This window comes from Austrofundulus limnaeus, unplaced genomic scaffold, assembly GCF_001266775.1.
Source record: "Austrofundulus limnaeus strain Quisiro unplaced genomic scaffold, Austrofundulus_limnaeus-1.0 Scaffold1116, whole genome shotgun sequence".
NCBI lineage: Eukaryota > Metazoa > Chordata > Actinopteri > Cyprinodontiformes > Rivulidae > Austrofundulus > Austrofundulus limnaeus.
This window is the reverse complement of record NW_013953518.1, coordinates 42,047-61,131: the sequence shown is the minus strand read 5'-3', so window position 1 is coordinate 61,131 and position 19,085 is coordinate 42,047. Positions and strand designations below refer to the sequence as shown.

Below are 19,085 nucleotides of genomic sequence, written 5' to 3'. Positions count from 1 at the left end.
CTTTTGTACAAAGTATTAGATAAATTTCAGTAAGTGTGTTCAATACTTTTTCCCTGTGCCATTCCACATTATTACAAATAACTTCATTTCTGGACATTTCTGGTTTAATTTCTTTGTATGTATGGATCACTTGGGTTGTTACCGACATCTGGTGAAAATTTCATGTCATTAGCACCTCTAATAATAAATTTACTGAGAAAAATGTTGATGTGTTCAATACTTATTTTACCCACTGTAAATAACAATCGCTAATATTGACAATGACAAAATATCTTTAGATAAAATAGCTCACCTTTAAACACTGTTACATTTCGGACAGATTTAGTAACTTCCCGGCACCGTGTCATCTCAGAGCAACACAAACTGCATGTTTTTGAACCAGGCAGAGAAACACTTCCCATCAAACCAGAACAACACACTCCACAGATGCAGGGATGAGATTTCTCTGGTCACCAAAATAGTGCAAACCCAAAAATAGCAACTTGGCCAAAGTGGGATCTGAGTGATTTTCTCAGAATCAGCCTCTTGCAGAGACCTGGTGCTGAGAAAATCAGTAGTTTCTCCAAATTACATCACCTTTAAGTTAGTCTGATTGCAGTTAAATAAGTTCATTCTCAGCTCAAAACCAAAACACAATCTAGAATGCTGACTTTTTTCCACAATACCCTGTTGTTTTGTTTTTAGTATTTTTTTTCTCTTACTCTTAATTCCTCAGAACCTGCTAGTTTCCCTCCTAATACCAGGTTTATGTTATGCCAAGCTGTAGTTTTTGTTTTACCTCTGTGCAATAAAAGGAACCTAACAAACTGTTCTTGAAAGGTTGAAACACTTACACTTTTTACAGTTTTTTAATCATAACGCGTATTTGCACACTCCTCTGCTCTTCACCTCTCAGGTGTGGATGATGTATTTGTGTTCATCAGCACCTTCAGACAAGCCTCTCATCTGCAGCAGCCTCGGGAGCGAATGATCTACACGATAAAAACTGCCGGCAGGGCGACATTCCTCACCTCCTTCACCACCGCAGCTGCCTATGCTGCTAACACCTTCTCTCAGGTAATCGTGGAGGAGAAATGCAGCATTTAATAGAATCTGTATGAAGATATATACAGTATATATATACGACTCCTCCGCTGCGGATGAATAGAAGTGTCGCTCTCAGCAGACAGCCAGATAAGCACAAATTGAATGCTTCAAGGTCTTTTACACTGTGCTACATTTAACTGACACTCAGATCCCAGCCGTGCATGACTTTGGCCTCTTCATGGCCCTCATTGTCAGCTGCTCCTGGCTTTGGGTGTCTGTCCTGATGCCAGCAGCTCTGTGTATCTGGACACAGCATGTGGAGCCTCACGAACACGCCTGGCTGAACTGGTGAGCAGCTCTTTTCCTTGCTTCTGTGTGCGATTGTTTGTGATCCCTTCAGCTGTCTCTCACTTTAAACTGTCTCCTCTCTGAAGCGTGAAGTTGTTTTTGGGCCTGTCAGCGAGCTACAGTCCTTTGTCAGATGAGGATGATGATGTGGCACTTTTGTCAGTGGAGATGGAGCCAGGTGAGATTATTATCTCCACTCGCTCTGGATGGAAAGGGAATGAGTCCCAGGCTGTGAAACGTGGCTGCTCAGGCACCACTAAAATCCACTCCCTTTGTCTGCACCAGGCTCTTGTGACGCAGACGGGGACGCGGCTATTCTGTCCCTGTCAGTGGAGACAACTTTGTCCTCTTCAGGGCTGCAGCACATGGGTGTGGTCAGCACCAAACTCCAGTGGGCTCTGAAGCACTTAGTGGCTGAGCCAGCAGTGAAGCAACGAAAAGCTGTTCTAGGTGAGGCTCAGTTAAGTTATGACATTTTTATTTATATGTACATAAAAAACAAGTAAAACACTATAAATCAAAGGCCTATCACTTTGTAAAGGAATGCCTATCACCTGTCTCCAGCCAGAGTTTTAAATTAAGATCATTGTATTAAGGTTTATTTAACGTTTTGGTTAAATCCTGAGAATAACATCATACACAAGCTAATCTTTAGAGCGGAGTAATCCAACTAATTAGACCATTTCTTAGTTACGAGTACTAACAGCTTCCCTGCAGTCAACTGAGAAAACACTGAGGTTGCTGTGAAAATGCCATTGAAATCGTGCAAATTCAGCAAGCTGTAAAAGCAGATTCATAGCTAACATATTTATGAAAAAATCTCATCTGTGATCCGAAAGGAAGTGTAACACGAATCAGTTTAGAAGAGGACTATTCAACTGGTGGCCCACGGGCCGGGTGTGGCTCGCGAGTGACCAAAGTTTGGCCCGCCAATCGGTTCATTCATCTCTTAAGCCCAAACCATCAGTTTTCTAATTTAATCACTCTAAGTTATTTTAGTTAAACATAGACATCTTTAGTGTCTACAGAAACAGAATCTTGGCTACAAGCTGGTAAAATCCATTTCATTGAATATCTAAGACAGTTAAAACGACAAGCAGTTGAAAACAAAACTATGAAAATGAAATTGGTTGAAAATTGGCAAGTCAGAGATGTCAAAATAATATTTGTGGTAAATAAGAGGCAGAATGTGTTTTTTTTTTGTTTTTGATATTGTTTAATTCACTATTTTTTAATCACTATTTTTATAGGGTTCTGTGTGTTGTATACATGATTAAATTCAGCAAAATAAACAATTTCAAAGGTAACAGATCTTTGTAGTACTTGGTTTATTTTCATAATGACTTTTTGTTATTTGAAGATAATTTTGCTTAAATGCATTTTTTTGAGAAAAGGGGTAGATATAAGATTTTTTCTTCTCCTACTACCTTTCATTTATGATTTTTTTTTATTGTATGTAGAATTGATGGGTTTTTTTTCTAAAAATGAGTGAATAAACTAAACCACAATAAACTACAATAAACTAAACTAATTGCTGGATGTTCGGCCCCTCAGCTGTTGGCCTGCACTAACTGTGGCCCCCGGAGCGATTTATTTGAATAGTCCTGGTTTAGAACAAATACATAGAGTTTGTATAACAGTGTAAATGTAGCAATTGAATTTGTTAAACTTTAATGGCCTTTCCATAGAAACCTCTGCATTTTCCCGAAAAACGAGTGGGGCCACAGTTCCTGGATGCCAACAGCTCAGGCACCAGACATCCAACAATTAAATAAATGCAGTCCTTTAATTTTTTCATGTTTAATTAGATTTTGAACATAAAACAGAATCTATTTTATTATTATTAAAAATCAATTTTTATATTTAACGATGTCATTAGCAGACAGACTGAGTTGAATCACCCTGTCATAGATCATCTATATAATAGGATTGCCACTCTGACTGAAGTATTTCTTTTAAGTCTAAAAAAGAAGAAAATAATTGTAATTTTTTTAATGAACTCATAGGCGGGCCGGAAGTGTCTCGCAAACCACCAGTTGAATAGCCCTAGTTTAGAGAATATGTTGGTTTTATTGTGATTTATTTAAAATAACATTTATAGACATTCAGTGGGACAGCTATATTCGATAAATCTGGAGCCTTAAGGACAGATGAAGCAAAGCATCATCAGCATAATAATGAATGAAAAGCAAAGATTGAAAATTGTATCCGGTGTCTCTGCCTGTCTTGATCGTGATTGTCTTCCTGTTCCAGGTGTGTTCGTCCTGGTTCTGCTTTTATCTGCGGGCTGCTCTTGCCTCCTCCGGCCCGCCACCCATGCCCCCCTTCTCTTCCGACCAGACACAAACCTTCAGACTCTGCTGGCGCTGCGCAGCAACCTCAGCGGGCAGGGCATCTCCTGCCCCATGTGCTCCGGTAAAAACTAATAAATAAACTGCAGCAGAGACATTTAACAGTGGAGATCTGAAACAAATACAGGTCCTTCTTAAAAAATTAGCATATTGTGATAAAGTTCATTAATTTCTGTAATGTACTGATAAACATTAAACTTTCATATATTTTAGATTCATTGCACACCAACTGAAGTAGTTCAAGCCTTTTATTGTTTTAATATTGATGATTTTGGCAAAAAMGTATAGAAAAACCAAAAATCCCTATCTAAAAAAATTATCATGAAAAGTTTCTCTAAATGACTTATTACCTAATCATCTGAATCAACAAATTAACTCTAAACACCTGCAAAAGATTCCTGAGGCTTTTAAAAACTCCCAGCTTGGTTCATTACTCAAAACCACAATCATGGGTCAGACTGCTGACCTGACTGCTGTCCAGAAGGCCATCACTGACACCCTCAAGCAAGAGGGTAAGACACAGAAAGACATTTCTGAACCAATAGACTGTTCCCAGAGTGCTGTATCAAGGCACCTCAGTGGGAAGTCTGTGGGAAGGAAAAAGTGTGGCAGAAAATGCTGCACTATGAGTAGAGGTGACAGGACCCTGAGGAACATTGTGGAGAAGGGCCGATTCCAGACCTTGGGGGACCTGCAGAAGCGGTGGACTGAGTCTGGAGTACAAACTTCCAGAGCCACCGTGCACAGGCGTGTGCAGGAAATGGGCTACAGGTGCCTCATTCCCCAGGTCAAGCCACTTTTGAACCAGAAACAGCAGCAGATGTGCCTGACCTGGGCTACAGAGAAGCAGCACTGGACTGTTGCTCAGTGGTCCAAAGTACTTTTTTTTTGGATGAAAGCAAATTTTGCATGTCATTCAGAAATCAAGGATCCAGGGTCTGCAGGAAGACTGGGGAGAAGGAAATGCTAAAATGCCTGAAGTCCAGTGTCAAGTACCCACAGTTAGTGATGGTCTGGGGTGTCCATGTCAGCTGCTGGTGTTGGTCCACTGTGTTTCATCAAGGCCAGGGTCAATGCAGCTAGCTTTCAGATTTTGGAGCAATTCATGCTTCCATCTGCTGAAAAGCTTTATGGAGATGAAGATTTCACTTTTCAGCACGACCTGGCACCTGCTCACAGTGCCAAAACCACTGGTAAATGGTTTACTGACCATGGTATTACTGTGCTCAACTGGCCTGCCAACTCTCCTGACCTGAACCCCAGAGAGAATCTGTGGGATATTATGAAGAGAAAGTTGAGAGACACAAGACCCAACACTCTGGATGAGCTTAAGACACAAGAACCAACACTCTGGATGAGCTTAAGGCCACTATCGAAGCATCCTGGGCCTCCATAACACCTCAGCAGTGCCACAGGCTGATTGCCTCCATGCCACGCCACATTGAAGCAGTCATTTCTGCAAAAGGATTTCCCACCAAGTATTGAGTGCATAACTGAACATAATTATTTGAAGGTTGACTTTTTTTGTATTAAAAACACTTTTATTGGTCGGGTGAAATATGCTAATTTTTTGAGATAGGGATTTTTGATTTTTCTCTACTTTTTTGTCAAAATCATCAATATTAAAACAATAAAAGGCTTGAACAGTTGAAGGCTGTAGGCTCAGTTGGTGTGCAATGAATCTAAAATATATGAAAGTTTAATGTTTACCAATACATCACAGAAAATAATGAACATTATCACAGTATGCTATTTTTTTGAGAAGGACCTGTATGTTGAAGGCACGTTTTATCCTGTAGGTGTGTTTATGGAAAAACCCCACCAGCTGCTCAGCCACGCTTCCTCGTCAGGTTTTAGGTTTTCGACCCATCAGCACAGCCTCGGTACGACAGCCTCGACCACTTGTCAGAGCCAGCTGAAATTAAAAACTAACCAGACAGGTAAACTTTCAGCTCCTGGGGATCCTCTTTATTTATTCAAAGCACATGCAATGAAATTTATTTTCCATTTCATTTTTTTTTCAGGCCCCTTGCTGACAGTGTTCATATCAAAGCTCCGCCAAGGAGGATCCACAACGATTTACCGTTTCTCCCTCAATACCAGCGTCCCATCCCCGTGGAAAATGTGCAGCCCGGAGCACGAGGAGGTGTCATCATTCCAGGTCAGGGAGCACGAGAAGTCTGCTTGATGAGTTCCTGTTGAATGACATCTTGTATCTAATCATTTCATCTAAATAGGCTTTTAGTCAGCCCTACAACAATTACACCCGCAGAATGACAGTGTGTGTTTCCCGTGTGTACCGACCATACCCCAGCTGGATGATCACATTTGGCTCGTGCGAGCTTCACCATGGCTGGAGTCCAGAGTTCTCTTTTTATGTAGCGGCGTCTCCCCAGCAGAACAGCAGGTAAAAACGACAATAGAAGCAATTCCAAGCTCAAGTGTTGATTCTCGTGTGGTTTTAGTGGCAATTTTTGTCATTATAATTTGGCTATCTCCACTTTAGGAGGCTGTACTTTGCTCAGTGCCGCCTGAGACCTCATCCCAGCAGAGTGTGTGTGAAAACGCCTGGCTGCGGCTTCAGCTCGGGGCCTGATGGACCTTCACAGGGAACCTTTTATATCCCTTTTCACAGCAGTGAGCATGAAAACACCTCTGTCTGTAAGCATCATTAACTCAAAGATGGTTTGTTAGTCCATAAGGAAAACTGGTTCCCCACTTTATGTGTCTCCCCTTTTTCATTGGATTTCACATTTGAGTCTTCTGCAGAGCGTGAACACGACCATGTGACAGTTTTTACAAATGTAGCTTCTGGAGGATTGGTTCTTCCCACAGTCCCTCCAGTTGTGCAGATATTTTTACACTTTGTAAACAGACACAGCTGAGAGGTTTTCCTCTTGTTCTTTTTTTTTTTTTTTTGCAAAGATCCCTCATCTGTTGCCAAAACGAAAGCATCCAAAACGTCCGGCTTCAACCCGTGCAGCGGCAGCGTCTGTGGCCGGCCAGCTGTGCGCCCTCTGGTCGACACAGGGGCCATGGTCTTTCTTGTGTTCGGGATCCTGGGAGTCAACCGAACTGCAAACAAGGAAAACCACGTCATTGGAGACATGGTGAGAGTCACATATGCACCATTTGTGTTCTAATAATCAAGAAACTGAACTCTACGTTTTACTCCTGGTGGGCTCACGACAACTTGTGTTTGGTATTACAAATTAAAACTGCTTCACTATGAAAGGGCATTTACTACAACATAAGGAGTTTTATGAGCAGCCATTTAATAAAACCGAAATAAATAGAATACAAATGAGTGTATTGCATCACAATGTAAAGTGCAGATGAAGACTGGTTGATACTGTTCTCTGTTCTCCTTTTTTCTTAAAGGGCACCATCATACTGGATCCAGACTTCGATATCTTCAAGGAGATGGGGAATCTCTGCAAAATATGCAAAGCGGTTGGTGCAAACCAGAAACTTGTGAAGCCAGGAGGAGCTCAGTGCTTACCTTCAGGTAACACTCAGTCATTTTGTTGAAGAAAATAAGTGTTTGAAGTTTTTATTTATTTTTTTAGCTTAACAGAATGCTTCTGAAAGACAAAACCTTCCATTTTATATGTTATAATTTCAGAAAAAAGAAAACAATAAGTCATTCTAATAAAATAAACTAAGGGTTTAGAGTTGTTTATGTTGGATTTTATTTGTTAAATGAGCCGAATGAACATCAGAACTAGTCTGAATTTTGTTTCAAACAAATAAATCACATTCATATAATACAATAAAATGGGCTCTGACTTGGACACAATAATATCCAAGAAAGTCAAAACCTGAAATAAACAGATTCAATTCCAACACAATTCTAAGACATGCAAAGGAGAAGCTGCTGGAAGGGCAATTATTTTTGTGTTTCTTCTCTTCAGGCAACAAGTTGTCTTCAGTTTTGCCTCTGCTTCATCCTGAGTGCCACTCTCTGCCTGAACCCAACCTGCTCCCGGGGCAGCTGTCCCACGGAGCGGTGGGAATGCACGGGGGGAAAGTCCGCTGGCTTTCCATGGCCTTTGAATCTGTAAAAGATATTTTTCTTTAATCCTCTCCTCCACATTAGAAAAAAAAAAGATCTCAACCAGGCATCCCCCTAACGCTTGACGTCTTCCCTCCGCAGACCACATACAAGGGAAAATCCTCCTTTCAGACCTATTCTGACTTCCTCCAGTGGGAGAACTTCATCCAGGAACAACTCGCCAGCTTCCCGCAGACTTCTGCTCTCCAGCGAGGCTTCCAGACCTGCGAGCACTGGAAGCAGATCTTCATGGAAATCATAGGCAAGTGAAAAGATGCAGGTGCATAAATTAGGCTTTTCGTGTATAAACGAGTGAAACTCTGATGTATGTAGGTGTGGAGAGTGCCCTCTGGAGTCTCCTGCTGTCTCTGGCCATCTGTGTGGCAGCTGTGTCTGTGTTCACCGCACATCCTCTGCTGCTGCTGCCGGTGCTCATAACAATAATAGGTAAAAGATGCGGCGGCGTTTGGCAGCATCAGGAGGAGTCAGATTACAGTGTGTGTGTGTTTTTCTCTTGAAACAGGAGTGATCTGTCTAGTGGTGGCTGTCATGTATTGGCTGGGTTGGGAGATGGGAGCAGTGGAAGCGATTTCTCTGTCAATACTTGTTGGATCTTCAGTGGATTACTGTCTGCACCTGGTGGAGGGCTACCTGCTGGCTGGGAAGACCATTACCTCCTCGCCTGATCAGAACTTTGTACGTGGGAGTGTATATTTGGCTCAGCTTGTCAGGTTTTGCAGCATTTTTCTTACTGTTGGTTAAAAAAAGGGGAATTAGTGCCCCTGTTAAAATGATTTGATTGATTGTAATATTTTGTTAGTTATGTACAAGGCACGCCAAAACACATTACCTTGAAATATTCAAATAAACTTTGCGAAGAGAGAGAGCTGTTACAACAGGGTTCCCGCGGATCCTTAAAAAGTCTTAAAAGACCTTGAATTCATCAATCCAAATTAAGGCCTTAATTAGCCTTAAAGGGTCTTAAATCAGTCTTCAGAAGTCTTAAAAATGTTAACACATTGTTAGTAGGATGACTGTAATGCATATCAAATAGTAAAATAATTGGTAACGTTATGTATTGCAACATATACAGTATTAAATATAGTAATTTATTTTTGAAATATTCCCATTCAGATGTTCCCTTTTGACACCACTTCACATACAAATATCTCAACAACTGTCCATCTGAGCAGTGTGAAATTCACTTTCTAATGTTAATAATGTTGTCTTTCCAAAAATACATTCATATTTCTTACAAAAATTTGATGTCATTTCATCTGCAGCAAGCTGGGGTTGAGAACCTACTGTGGGTCATAAAACTGCAAATTTCAGGTCATTAGAGGATTTCCAGAAATTAAATTAAGTTTAAAACTGACTGCTAAGAATGTTTTATTTTGCTATATTTGACAAAATAACAGTTAGATATGGATAAAATGATTGGTCTATTAGTAATATTTGAATAATTCAACCAAAATACTTTGATTCAAGAGTTTCTGTCACAGTTTAAATTTTTTTGTCATTTGTGTTTTGTTGTGAAATTGGTCTTAAATTTGATTTCACTTGGCATTAAAAAGTCTTAAAATGTCTTAAATTGAACTTGCTTTAAACTGTAGGAACCCTGTATAACCTAAAGGGAAATTATATGTGCACCTCAATCCAAGGAGTCAGATTGTGGAACAATCCGGAAGATTATGTTAAAAGTGCCACATCAATGTACATGCTTAAGAGAATGATAAAGGTTAGATTGTTTTAAAAAAATATGAAACAGTTTAATATGTAGACATTCAATTTGTTGTTCTAGAAAGATTTGATGTTTTGTTAACTGAAGATTCTTAGTTTGAACTTATACTTGAGAAAAAAAGGGGCAGATATAAGATTTTTTTCTTCTCTCTGCCGCCTTTCATTTCATTTGAATTTCCTTTTTTTATTTTATATAGAATTAATTTTGTTTTTATGGAATGAATAAAGTTTTTTGAATTGAATTGAATAAAATGTGTGTGTTTGTTTTTGTTGTTGCTCTCTGTTTGCAGGAGCCTTCTGCAAAGAGGCAGCGGCGAACTCTGGAGGCGGTGAACCACGTGGGCGTCGCCATCGTGTCCAGCGCCATCACCACCGTGATCTCCACGGTCCCCCTCTTCTTCTGCGTCATCGTGCCTTTCGCCAAGTTCGGCCAGATCGTGGCCATCAACACGGCCGTGTCCATCGTGTTCACCCTGACCGTGACCTCTGCCCTGTTGGCCTGCATGGCTCCCCCCGGCTTCGACAGGCACCCCGGCGCCGTGCTGAAGGCCAGCCTGGCCGTGGCGGCGGCCGCGGTGGCGGGAGGGGCTCTGTGCTGGGTGGGGGGACAGCTGGGCGCACTGGCCTGGCGATCAATCAGCACGTGAACCCTTCTTGTCCGTCAACTCACACTGATGTCAGACACTGTTGTATTTTTTTTCTCTTTGTTGAAGGAGGAGTATCAGATCAGGAAGTGGTCTTTATAGCACAAAGATGTCAGAATCATCTCAATAATTTAAAACGGTTCTTTCCAGAGTACATTTTTTCCCCACTTTGAAACCAGTGGATTCAAAGCTTTGGAGTGTAAATCCTCACCTGCTGGATTATTGTTGTTTTTTTTTTTATTTATTGTGCAACAATGTGACACAGCTGTGTTGTTTCGTCTTGATCGAAAGTCACACTTTCATCAACACACTGTTCTGACAGGACGAAGCACTCTGATGTTTGTGATATACTGTGGGTTTCTCACGATTTCATGGTGATCTTGTTGAAACATGTTCGTCAGGTGCTTTGCGTTCTCTCGACTGAGCTCTGAATGTGATTTTTCTGGCCTTCGCAGGTGAAAACGCAACCTGGGTGTATTCAGAGTTGCGTGAACAGAATGTACTGCGTTTTGTTAAATGTACAACGTGACATGAAGGTCTCCGTATGCTGCTCTCACTCACTCTGAACTCAACGTTTGGACGCTGCCGGCACACGTGGACTCACGGACACCGTGAACACCGGCACTTTGCACAAGTTAGACGTCCCTTTTTAGCTGACCGGTTGTTTGGCAGCTACGAGGTCCGGGTTTTTATAATCACTACCAATCGAAGGGATCCTCTTGTCACCTCCTCAGGTGTGCCCTCGGCCACATTTAAAAGCGCTCACTGTAACCCTCTCATGCTCTCAGGCTGTTTAAAGCACCACTCAAACAGCCATCAGAGGCAGCTCCGCTCTGCCCGCACTGGAGACGAGGGCCATCTGTCAAACCACATAACACTATAATGGTTAGGGAGAGGGGGGCCAACTCCATTACGGCAAGGGTGATGCATTTCTGTTGTGTGTGTGTGTTGTAAAAGAAAAATAAAGCAGGTGAAGTAAACCTTTAGACCTCTTTTTTTTTGTGAAAGCTGTGGCATAATTACTGAGGGTTAGTGTCAAACCTCTGGGTGGTGGCTATTAGTTAACGGCTCAGCCTGAACTACAGGGTGCGATTGTTTTATGTTGCTAAAAACACAAAAGGATGTTGCAGTCAGGAAATACCTATTTTTAAAAACCATCCTGAAGCAAATGAAATGTGATGCAGCAGAACAAAAAATAAAGAAAGCTGTGAAGGTCAGTGCCCAGGAGTTCGTAGTTTTCAGGTGATGTGCAAGATTTATTCAAATTATTAGTCTAAAAAGGCAACAAAGAGGGAATCTTCATAAATGTAAAACAGTCCTTAAACCTTGACTCAAACCTTCCCACCCAGCGAGGAGCCTTGTTACAGTCAGCAGAACACGTTGAGGCACCAGTTTCAGCTTTTCATCAGTTTGCTGTGCAGCACAGCTCCACTCTTTGTTTTTATGAAAACATGCGGCAACATGTGCATTCCCACTGAATATCATGAGTGAAAGAGAAGGAAACACTCAGATTAGTAAAAGAAGAGCACCTCTATTGCAGTCTGAAATGACAAACTTCTTTTATGAACCGTGAATCCCACATAAGAGCTATTGAAGAGGATATCTGCTCTTTTGAAGTGGGGCTCTGTGGAAAGGGTTTTAAACAATATGTTGCTTGTTGCAGATGGCTCTTTTATACGGAAGAGGATTAAGGACTACAGAGCAACAAAAACATTTTTTCCTGAGTTCTGACTTTTCTTAGAACTCAGAATTCTGACTTTAATCTTAGAATTCTGAGAAAAGTCAGAACTTGTTCCATACTTTGAACAACCTCAGTTTGAATAAACAGTTTAATTTTGTCCTGGCTGACAAGCTAGCAGCTAATATGAGCCGACTGAAACTAAAGTGCTGCTGTTTTAAAATGCCTCCAGTCTCTAAAATGTTGCACTGCACTGGATCAATTTTTTTCCTTGATGGTAACTTTTAAGCCACTGTCATGTTTGCGTAACAGCGATTTTCCAGTTGAAATGCTATATTCCCCAGCTGCACTGGAGTTGCAACAGTTAGCTGAGCTGCTATTTGTTCTTGTAAATATCCATAAAACGCTATAGATAAACCAAGTGATGTAAAATTTAAGATTTAGAAAATGAAAATTCTCACATTCAACAGCAGCAATCCAGTTTGAAACTAGCTGTTTTGTAAAAAAAAAAAAATCAATCTTACAAACCTGAGACCATTCGAAGAGCTAAATCTTCAACAGGTAACATACTTCCTGCTCATAACCTTTCCACAAAGCCTCACTTTAAAATTGTAAACTATCCCTACAAACTTTATTTTTCCCTGTTTGCTTGTCAGGTTTCTATTTAAGTTCTGCCACCTCCTCTCCTGACTCAGCACACTTCCATTATGTTGTCTCATTAATCTGGCCACAAATGTTTAGTGCAGGTCTAAACTGGTCCTCTGAATAAAGCTCAGGCATGAAACAAGTGTATCAAACTGCAGAAAATACAAAAAAATATGCTGTTGAATGACAAATAAATGGAGAGAAAGAGAGAGTGAGCAACAAAGTATATTCAACATAGACCAGTGGCTATACATTAGAAGGCAACTATAGGGCTAAATTCAACAGTACCTTTTCACCTTTAACATTATGTTATCACTAGAACAATAAATACCCAGGCTCATTTGGTTCTTGAGAATACTTCATTGTCCCAGGAAAAGGCATTGTTTTTTTTTTTCTCATCCTCAGGAGAAAATTTACTTTACATCAGAACTGTAAAACAACACTGAAACATAGGTCATCTTTTTATTTCACCCCATGTTACAGGGCACACACAATGTTCAAGTATGCCTGAGGAACTAGATGGAGCAATGAATTAAAAACAGGAGAATAAGAAGAGATAAAAAGCATTTAAAAATAAGTGAACTGGCATTGCATTTCACAAAGTTTTATAAGCTCAGGATTTTGGAACAATTCACTGTAAAGTGCTAACTGGTTCAAGCTGAGAAAAAAAAGCACATGTTCCCTTTGGAAAACAAAAAAAAAAAATCAACAATACTTTATACATGGAGGTACAGTAATAGCCAGTCATCAGGCAAGTGATTACCAACCAGAAGACGTGGACCCCATTTATTAGTCCTTTAATAAGATAACTGCTTCCTTAATTTCCTTGTTAATGGTAACAGTGAGAATCTTGCCACTGCTTGCCAGGACAATGCCAATTACAAATGCTGGTGTTGTCACTGTAGTTTTCCTCCTTTCCTTGTAATTACATGCAATTGACTGACATACAGTTTCAAAATCTCAAGTCGAGTCCTTTTTAATCCTCTTACAGACAGAAATCCTTGAACCGTAGGGATGAGAGTACGAGGACGAGGAGGGTAATTAGTGAGGAGCGCAGGAGATGTTTCCATCCTCCTCTTCCTCTCCTCCCCCCTTGGATGTGGTGGGCTGGCCTGACAAAAGCAGGGGTCTGTCCAGCTGATGCCTGCCTTCCTACAGGTCCTGAGAATCCACTGTATTTCCTTTATTTTCGCCTCTCATTAGGAGGCACATAAAAAAAAAAAATTAAGAAAAAGAAAATTAAAGGGGACTGGGTCAATACATTTCCCCACACTGTCTGACTAAAGAGGACAATCATGTTCACCCCGCTCCTAACCATAAAAAGGTAAAAACAAGGTGTACTGCAGAATGGCTTTACTCCTCACAGTCTGTGGGGGGGAGCTGGAGCCCCTGGGAGCTGAGGTGCGGTTGGTGGTTTTGCGGCTACTCTGTTGTGTCTAATTCTTCGTGGTGACCGGAGGCTGCCGGGTGTCAGTCGAGCACCTCCCTTGGTGGCACCTCCGACTGACCCTGTGCCCCGCGCGGCCCCTTCTGGCCACCGCTAGTCACTTGCGTGAGTGCAGCGTGTCCTGGAACTTGGTGCTGGTGTAGCGGACATGAAAACCTTTTTTGTTGATGGTGTCGTCAGAGTGGAACTTGATCACAATGGAGTCACCGGCCGAGTAGATCTCCTCTGGGGGCTGCCAGGAAGGACCAAAAAAAAAAGGTCACAGGCTGTTTTCTGCTCATTCATTTAAATCTCATCTAAGTCAGGTTCAGACTTTTTGCAGCATTATTATTGAGGGGTAATGTTTTTGTCCGTTGTTTGTCTGTCTGTTAGCAAAATATTTCATAAACTACTGGATTGATTTCAGCAAAACACTCAGGAACTAATCACTAAATATACTTCTACAATTGTTTAACCTCTGAAGTCAACAAGATTCAAGATGGCTGCCACAGCCAAGTCACCTTAGTAAACACATAATTGTCTATAAATTATCCAATTATACAAATATTGAGCTAAATTTTGGTGTGGTAGTAGCCAAGAGTTATACACAACACACACTGCGAGTGCTATACTTTATGCAACGTCTTTGCTTAAAAGTTTGCTATTAGCTGTTAAAATCAACACTGTGTGTCTGTTAGCAAAATATTTCCTGTACCACTGGACAGAAATGAATGAAATCCTCAGATAATAGTCACTGAATGCACATCTAGAACTCATTTGCATTTGGGGGTCAAACCCAATTCAAGATGGCTGCCACAGCTAATTAGTGTTAGCCACAAAATAGCCATAGGATCCCCCCCCCACCATCCTTTAGCTGCCTTGCACTGAGCGAGTGGTTTTTTTTTTGTGCATATGATTCTGTGTTTATGAGTAAACATAGGATCACAGCATCTTTTTTTAACTCACCTCTCCTATTGTTTTTTTTTTTTTTTTGCTTCCCAAGCTGCAAAAAGGTAGCACGACCCGTTGCACAAGACCTGTTCATTCGTTCCCCCATGTTTGTCATGTCTTTCTCTGAACGGACGTTCTAAACTGCAAATTTCATTCTGCATTGAATCTTTGATGTTGTGTGTGAATGACAATAAAGCTGATTCTGATTCTGATTCTGATATGCATCGCTTCACGGAATTCTTTTTTTTTTTTTTGAGTAAGGATTTTGCTGATCTTGTAAAGATAAACAAATGCCTTGAACAAGTAATAAATGACCTGCCTCGTTGTAGCAAAACTACATTCAATAAGAACTTTTTCTTTGTCACAGTACAGCAAAATTTTTAATTAAAACCATCACTTTGAAAACTAATTAGTTGGTTGAGGTGTTCGTCAAGCTCCTTTGTGTCTAATATACATATATTTAAAAATAATAATACATATATTAGAAAAAGAGCTGCAACAGCAGAGCGGCTGCAACAGACTGTAAAAACAGCAGAGCGCTGATTAAAGCTGCCATTCAGCATGAATAATATTCTATATCTACAATAGCCCATTACTCCTGGGAAACGAAGTTAAAGGAGACCCAGAAACTATTCGCTTTAAAACTAAGAAAAGGCCTTGAGCCAAAAGAAAGCGTCCCCACGCCATAATGAGTTTCCACTCTACTTTTGATTGAATGGTGTCAGTTCAGCTCTACTTGTTTTATAAAAGGAAACTAGATTGTGGCGCTGCTCCCCGGGGAGGGACGATGGAGCTGTGTCCCCTCCAGCAGATGATTCATAGGAACAACAATGAGTTAAAAAAAAGAAAAAAAAGTGATTCTTATTGCTCAAATACATAAATAAAGTCAAGCTGTTATTCGACCTGAAGCGACTTGTATTGAAATCCCCTGTCAGCTTAATTGTTCCAGACTTCTGCTGGAATATTTAAAATCCGGCGCCAGAATCCTAAGTTTTGTCAACAGTGTCTATCTGCATGTGTCAAAACTACACCCAACATCGCTTCTAATCTCAGGAAGGTTAAATGATTAAGCTGCTGGATGGTGTTTACACAAAGTCACATTGTAACAGATCGCTCTGACACAAGTGCAGACGATTGTTTTTGGAATATTACACTGTGAAAACTTGTTTAACTGGGCGTATTGCCGTGAAAAACAACACTGATGAGAAGCAGTTTTTTTTTACCCCCGAGCCACAGTAACGTCCGAGCCGTGGAGACTTTGTGTCGGCCCCGTCAAACAGCTCCATGTAGTCGTAGCCGCAGTCTGCCTCCTCCTCGATCTCAAACGTCTGGAAGATGAGCTCCACACCGTAGCCTTTTTCTGCTGAAATCACCCACTGACAGTCGGACGCTCCCGGATAGTTGTTGTCCCCAAACTGGGCGTGGGAGAACAGGTCCTTGGTTTTGACTTCGGCCTTTAGTCGACCTCCACACTCTGGACAGAAAACAGGATGTTATGTAGATGAATAGCACACAACTTTAGCAAGAAGAGGAGCTGAATCCTGACTTAAGCGCCTCACCAGCTGAATGCGAAGCCTCGAAGCCCTTTTTCTGCACAGAGTTGTCGGAGAAAAAGCGAACGAACAGCTTGTTGCTGCTGGATACGATCGGCGGGGGTTTCTTGGAGCCACAGAAGCGACCCAGCGAGGGCGCTTTTCCATCGCGTCCGTCGTAAATCTCTATGTGGTCGTAGGCACATTCAAGGTGGGACTCCATGTCGATCTCATTGAAGGCCTGTCACAAAACACCATAAAAGATGTGAGAACAAGACTACAAGACAGAAACCTGCACTGCTCGCTGGATATTATAGCCAACATTTGGAAAGAATCTACTTTCTGTTTGCAGCACAGTGAGAAAAAATGCAGGAAACAACAGAAGGGGGAGCCACACATCATCATTAGGAAAACCATCACAGATTCTCACACGGGCACAGTAAACACAGATGTCTCCGTCACACGCAGGAATCACACAGAAACAGACACGTGACGGACGGGTGAATTTATTCCCACAGCAGGGGGAGGCGCCAACGTACGATTTTGATGCGGTGGCCTGGAGTCGTGGTGAGAGCCCAGGTGCACGCTTTCTTACTGGGATACTTGTCCGGCCAGTTGGGACTGGTGATGACGCCGTTCACACTGTTCACCGTGTGATCACAGCCCGCTGGAAATCATGTCGAAAACAACGAAAACTTCAAATGGTTTTTGACACAAGTCAGGGACTTTTGCAAAAAGAAAAAAAAAAACGTCAATCACAGAGTTAAATCTGTGCTGGAATACCTTCTTTACAGTCGTGTTTATTCTCGTGCAGCACAAAACCACTCCTACACTGACAGCTGTAGCTCCCAAAGGTGTTGACACACTCGTGCTGGCAGCCACCGTTCTCCTTCGAGCACTCGTCTTTGTCTGAAGACGACACAAACAGAATACAGCACCTTTGGAGATTAACAGTGATTAAGTAAAAAATAAAAAATATATTGCGAGGAGATTGACCTGAGAAGAACTGTGCTTTGAAACCCTTTTTGGACACCGTGTTGTCCGATTTGAACTCGATGCGCATGTTGTTGTACTGAGACGTGATGGCCTCGGGTTTCTCTGCTCCACAGAACTTCCCGTGCAGCCGCGAGTCGGCCGAGAGCCCGCTGCGCACCTCGACGTAGTCGTACTTACAAACCTGAGTAGAGAAATAAAAATTTTTAAAACAATGTGTCACGGACTGAGTTTGTGTTTGGCTTTAATAATGAAACACGACAGCAGAGAGACGCAGCGCGGCGACAGAGAGCGACCGATCGCACATCAGTTCAGGAAAAAGAAACCGTTCTCACGTCGTTGCCCTCAGTCTCGAAGACGTCAAAGAGCAGAGTGATGCGGTACTGCGTGGGGGCCACCAGCTGCCAGATGCAGTTCTTGTTTGGGGGGTACTCTCTGGGCCACCCTGGACTGGTGATAGAGCCGTTCAGTTTGGTGATGAAGCCTCCACAGGCGGCTGGAAGGAAGACGAAAAACAGGAGGAAACAAGACAAGCGTTACACTGCCTTCTGTCAGGCAAAGTAAGATAAAAAAAAAAACGTCTTTCTGTAAAGATTTTCTCAAGCTTTCATTACATTTTGTGGCTTCAAAGAGTCCCTGACCTGACTGTTCTAGGTTGAAGTGATTGTGCAATGTTGATCCACAACAAACTGACTTATTACAGGAGCGCAGGGGAGAAATGAAGGAGTCACAAAAGCAACCAGTTTGCAACATGTTCATGTCCTGCGTAAAAGTTTTAACATTTTTCTTTTTCATTATTTTACTTAGAAGGAGCCAGACTTTCTTGTGAAAGTGGTGTTCATCAATAGTCCTTCAGGTTTTTCCTTGCATTTTGACCACTTCTTGTTCCGTGAAGTATTTGCACCCAATCATGACAGAATTTTGTGCATTGTGTGCTTATACCATCAGGAAACTTAACATTTGTTTAAATAAAACACACACACACAGAATTAGGCCTATACAAATATATATCAGTATTAGGAAGTTACAGTAAGTCTTACAGAAAAAACTGAAAAAGACCTGAATTATGCAGAAAACCTCTTAAAGAATAAAACACTAGCTTAAGTCTGTCTTATGCTGTGTTCACACCGAACGCGATTTCAGCTTCAAAAATCACAGCCAACGCTTCAAGTTGGACGCTTGTGCACTTTGAGGTCAGACGCAGGACAGCTCTTGAAGAGCTCGCACGGCAACAGCCTCCCTGCCCCTCCCTCCTCTGTCAGGCTCTGTTTAATGTCGGACGAGGAAGTGGCTTTGCTTTATTTACAGACAGCAAGAGCATGTCACGTTCATCAGATAATTAATTCATAATTAATTCACCAGATAATTCAGAGACATTCTGAGTTTCATCACCTAGGAGCTGCGGGAGAGGCTCACAGCTTGCTTTCAGGACTAATTTTGTCCTGAGTCCAGTCTGATGAGTCGCTGCCACGCATTGGTGCGGATATCTCCTGTCAGGACACCGACTGCAGGCACTCGATTTCAGCTAAAGAGCTCCTCTCCATCTGTTTCAGGTTAGTAGACATTCAGTAAACTGTCCCGTCGGGAAATCTGTCACTACGTCACACAGTGGAGTCTAGAGATCGACCGATACAGGTTTTTGAAGGCCGATACCGATACCGATTTTTTTAAAATCAGTCTAACCGATACGCCGATAC

At 41.7% G+C, this 19,085-nt stretch overlaps 2 protein-coding genes across 3 annotated transcripts in view; one reads left to right on the top strand and one right to left on the bottom strand.

The window, feature by feature from the left end:
* Window positions 1-895: 895 nt before the first annotated feature.
* LOC106534202 (patched domain-containing protein 2) lies at window positions 896-11,149 on the top strand (the record flags this gene model as incomplete). 2 transcript variants are annotated; one of them, XM_014030776.1, is given in 16 exon segments in its annotated part: window positions 896-1,056; window positions 1,235-1,374; window positions 1,461-1,552; window positions 1,660-1,824; window positions 3,628-3,789; window positions 5,525-5,665; window positions 5,750-5,886; window positions 5,963-6,132; window positions 6,232-6,362; window positions 6,651-6,835; window positions 7,107-7,233; window positions 7,640-7,785; window positions 7,882-8,041; window positions 8,113-8,226; window positions 8,303-8,475; window positions 9,810-11,149. In XM_014030776.1, coding segments are annotated over 16 exon segments (2,561 nt in total), but the record flags the coding sequence as incomplete, so codon positions are not given.
* A 254-nt stretch (window positions 11,150-11,403) lies between these two features.
* Window positions 11,404-19,085, bottom strand: part of bmp1a (bone morphogenetic protein 1a) — a 34,331-nt gene continuing 26,649 nt past the window's right edge. Inside the window, exons 15-21 of the mRNA XM_014030778.1 lie at window positions 17,724-17,884; window positions 17,392-17,572; window positions 17,179-17,304; window positions 16,935-17,062; window positions 16,423-16,636; window positions 16,087-16,337; window positions 11,404-14,165 (exon numbers count right to left, since the gene is read on the bottom strand). Of these exons, the coding sequence (XP_013886232.1) occupies window positions 14,031-14,165; window positions 16,087-16,337; window positions 16,423-16,636; window positions 16,935-17,062; window positions 17,179-17,304; window positions 17,392-17,572; window positions 17,724-17,884 (1,196 nt within the window). The 3' untranslated portion in view covers window positions 11,404-14,030. The remainder of the gene's footprint in view (window positions 14,166-16,086; window positions 16,338-16,422; window positions 16,637-16,934; window positions 17,063-17,178; window positions 17,305-17,391; window positions 17,573-17,723; window positions 17,885-19,085) is intronic.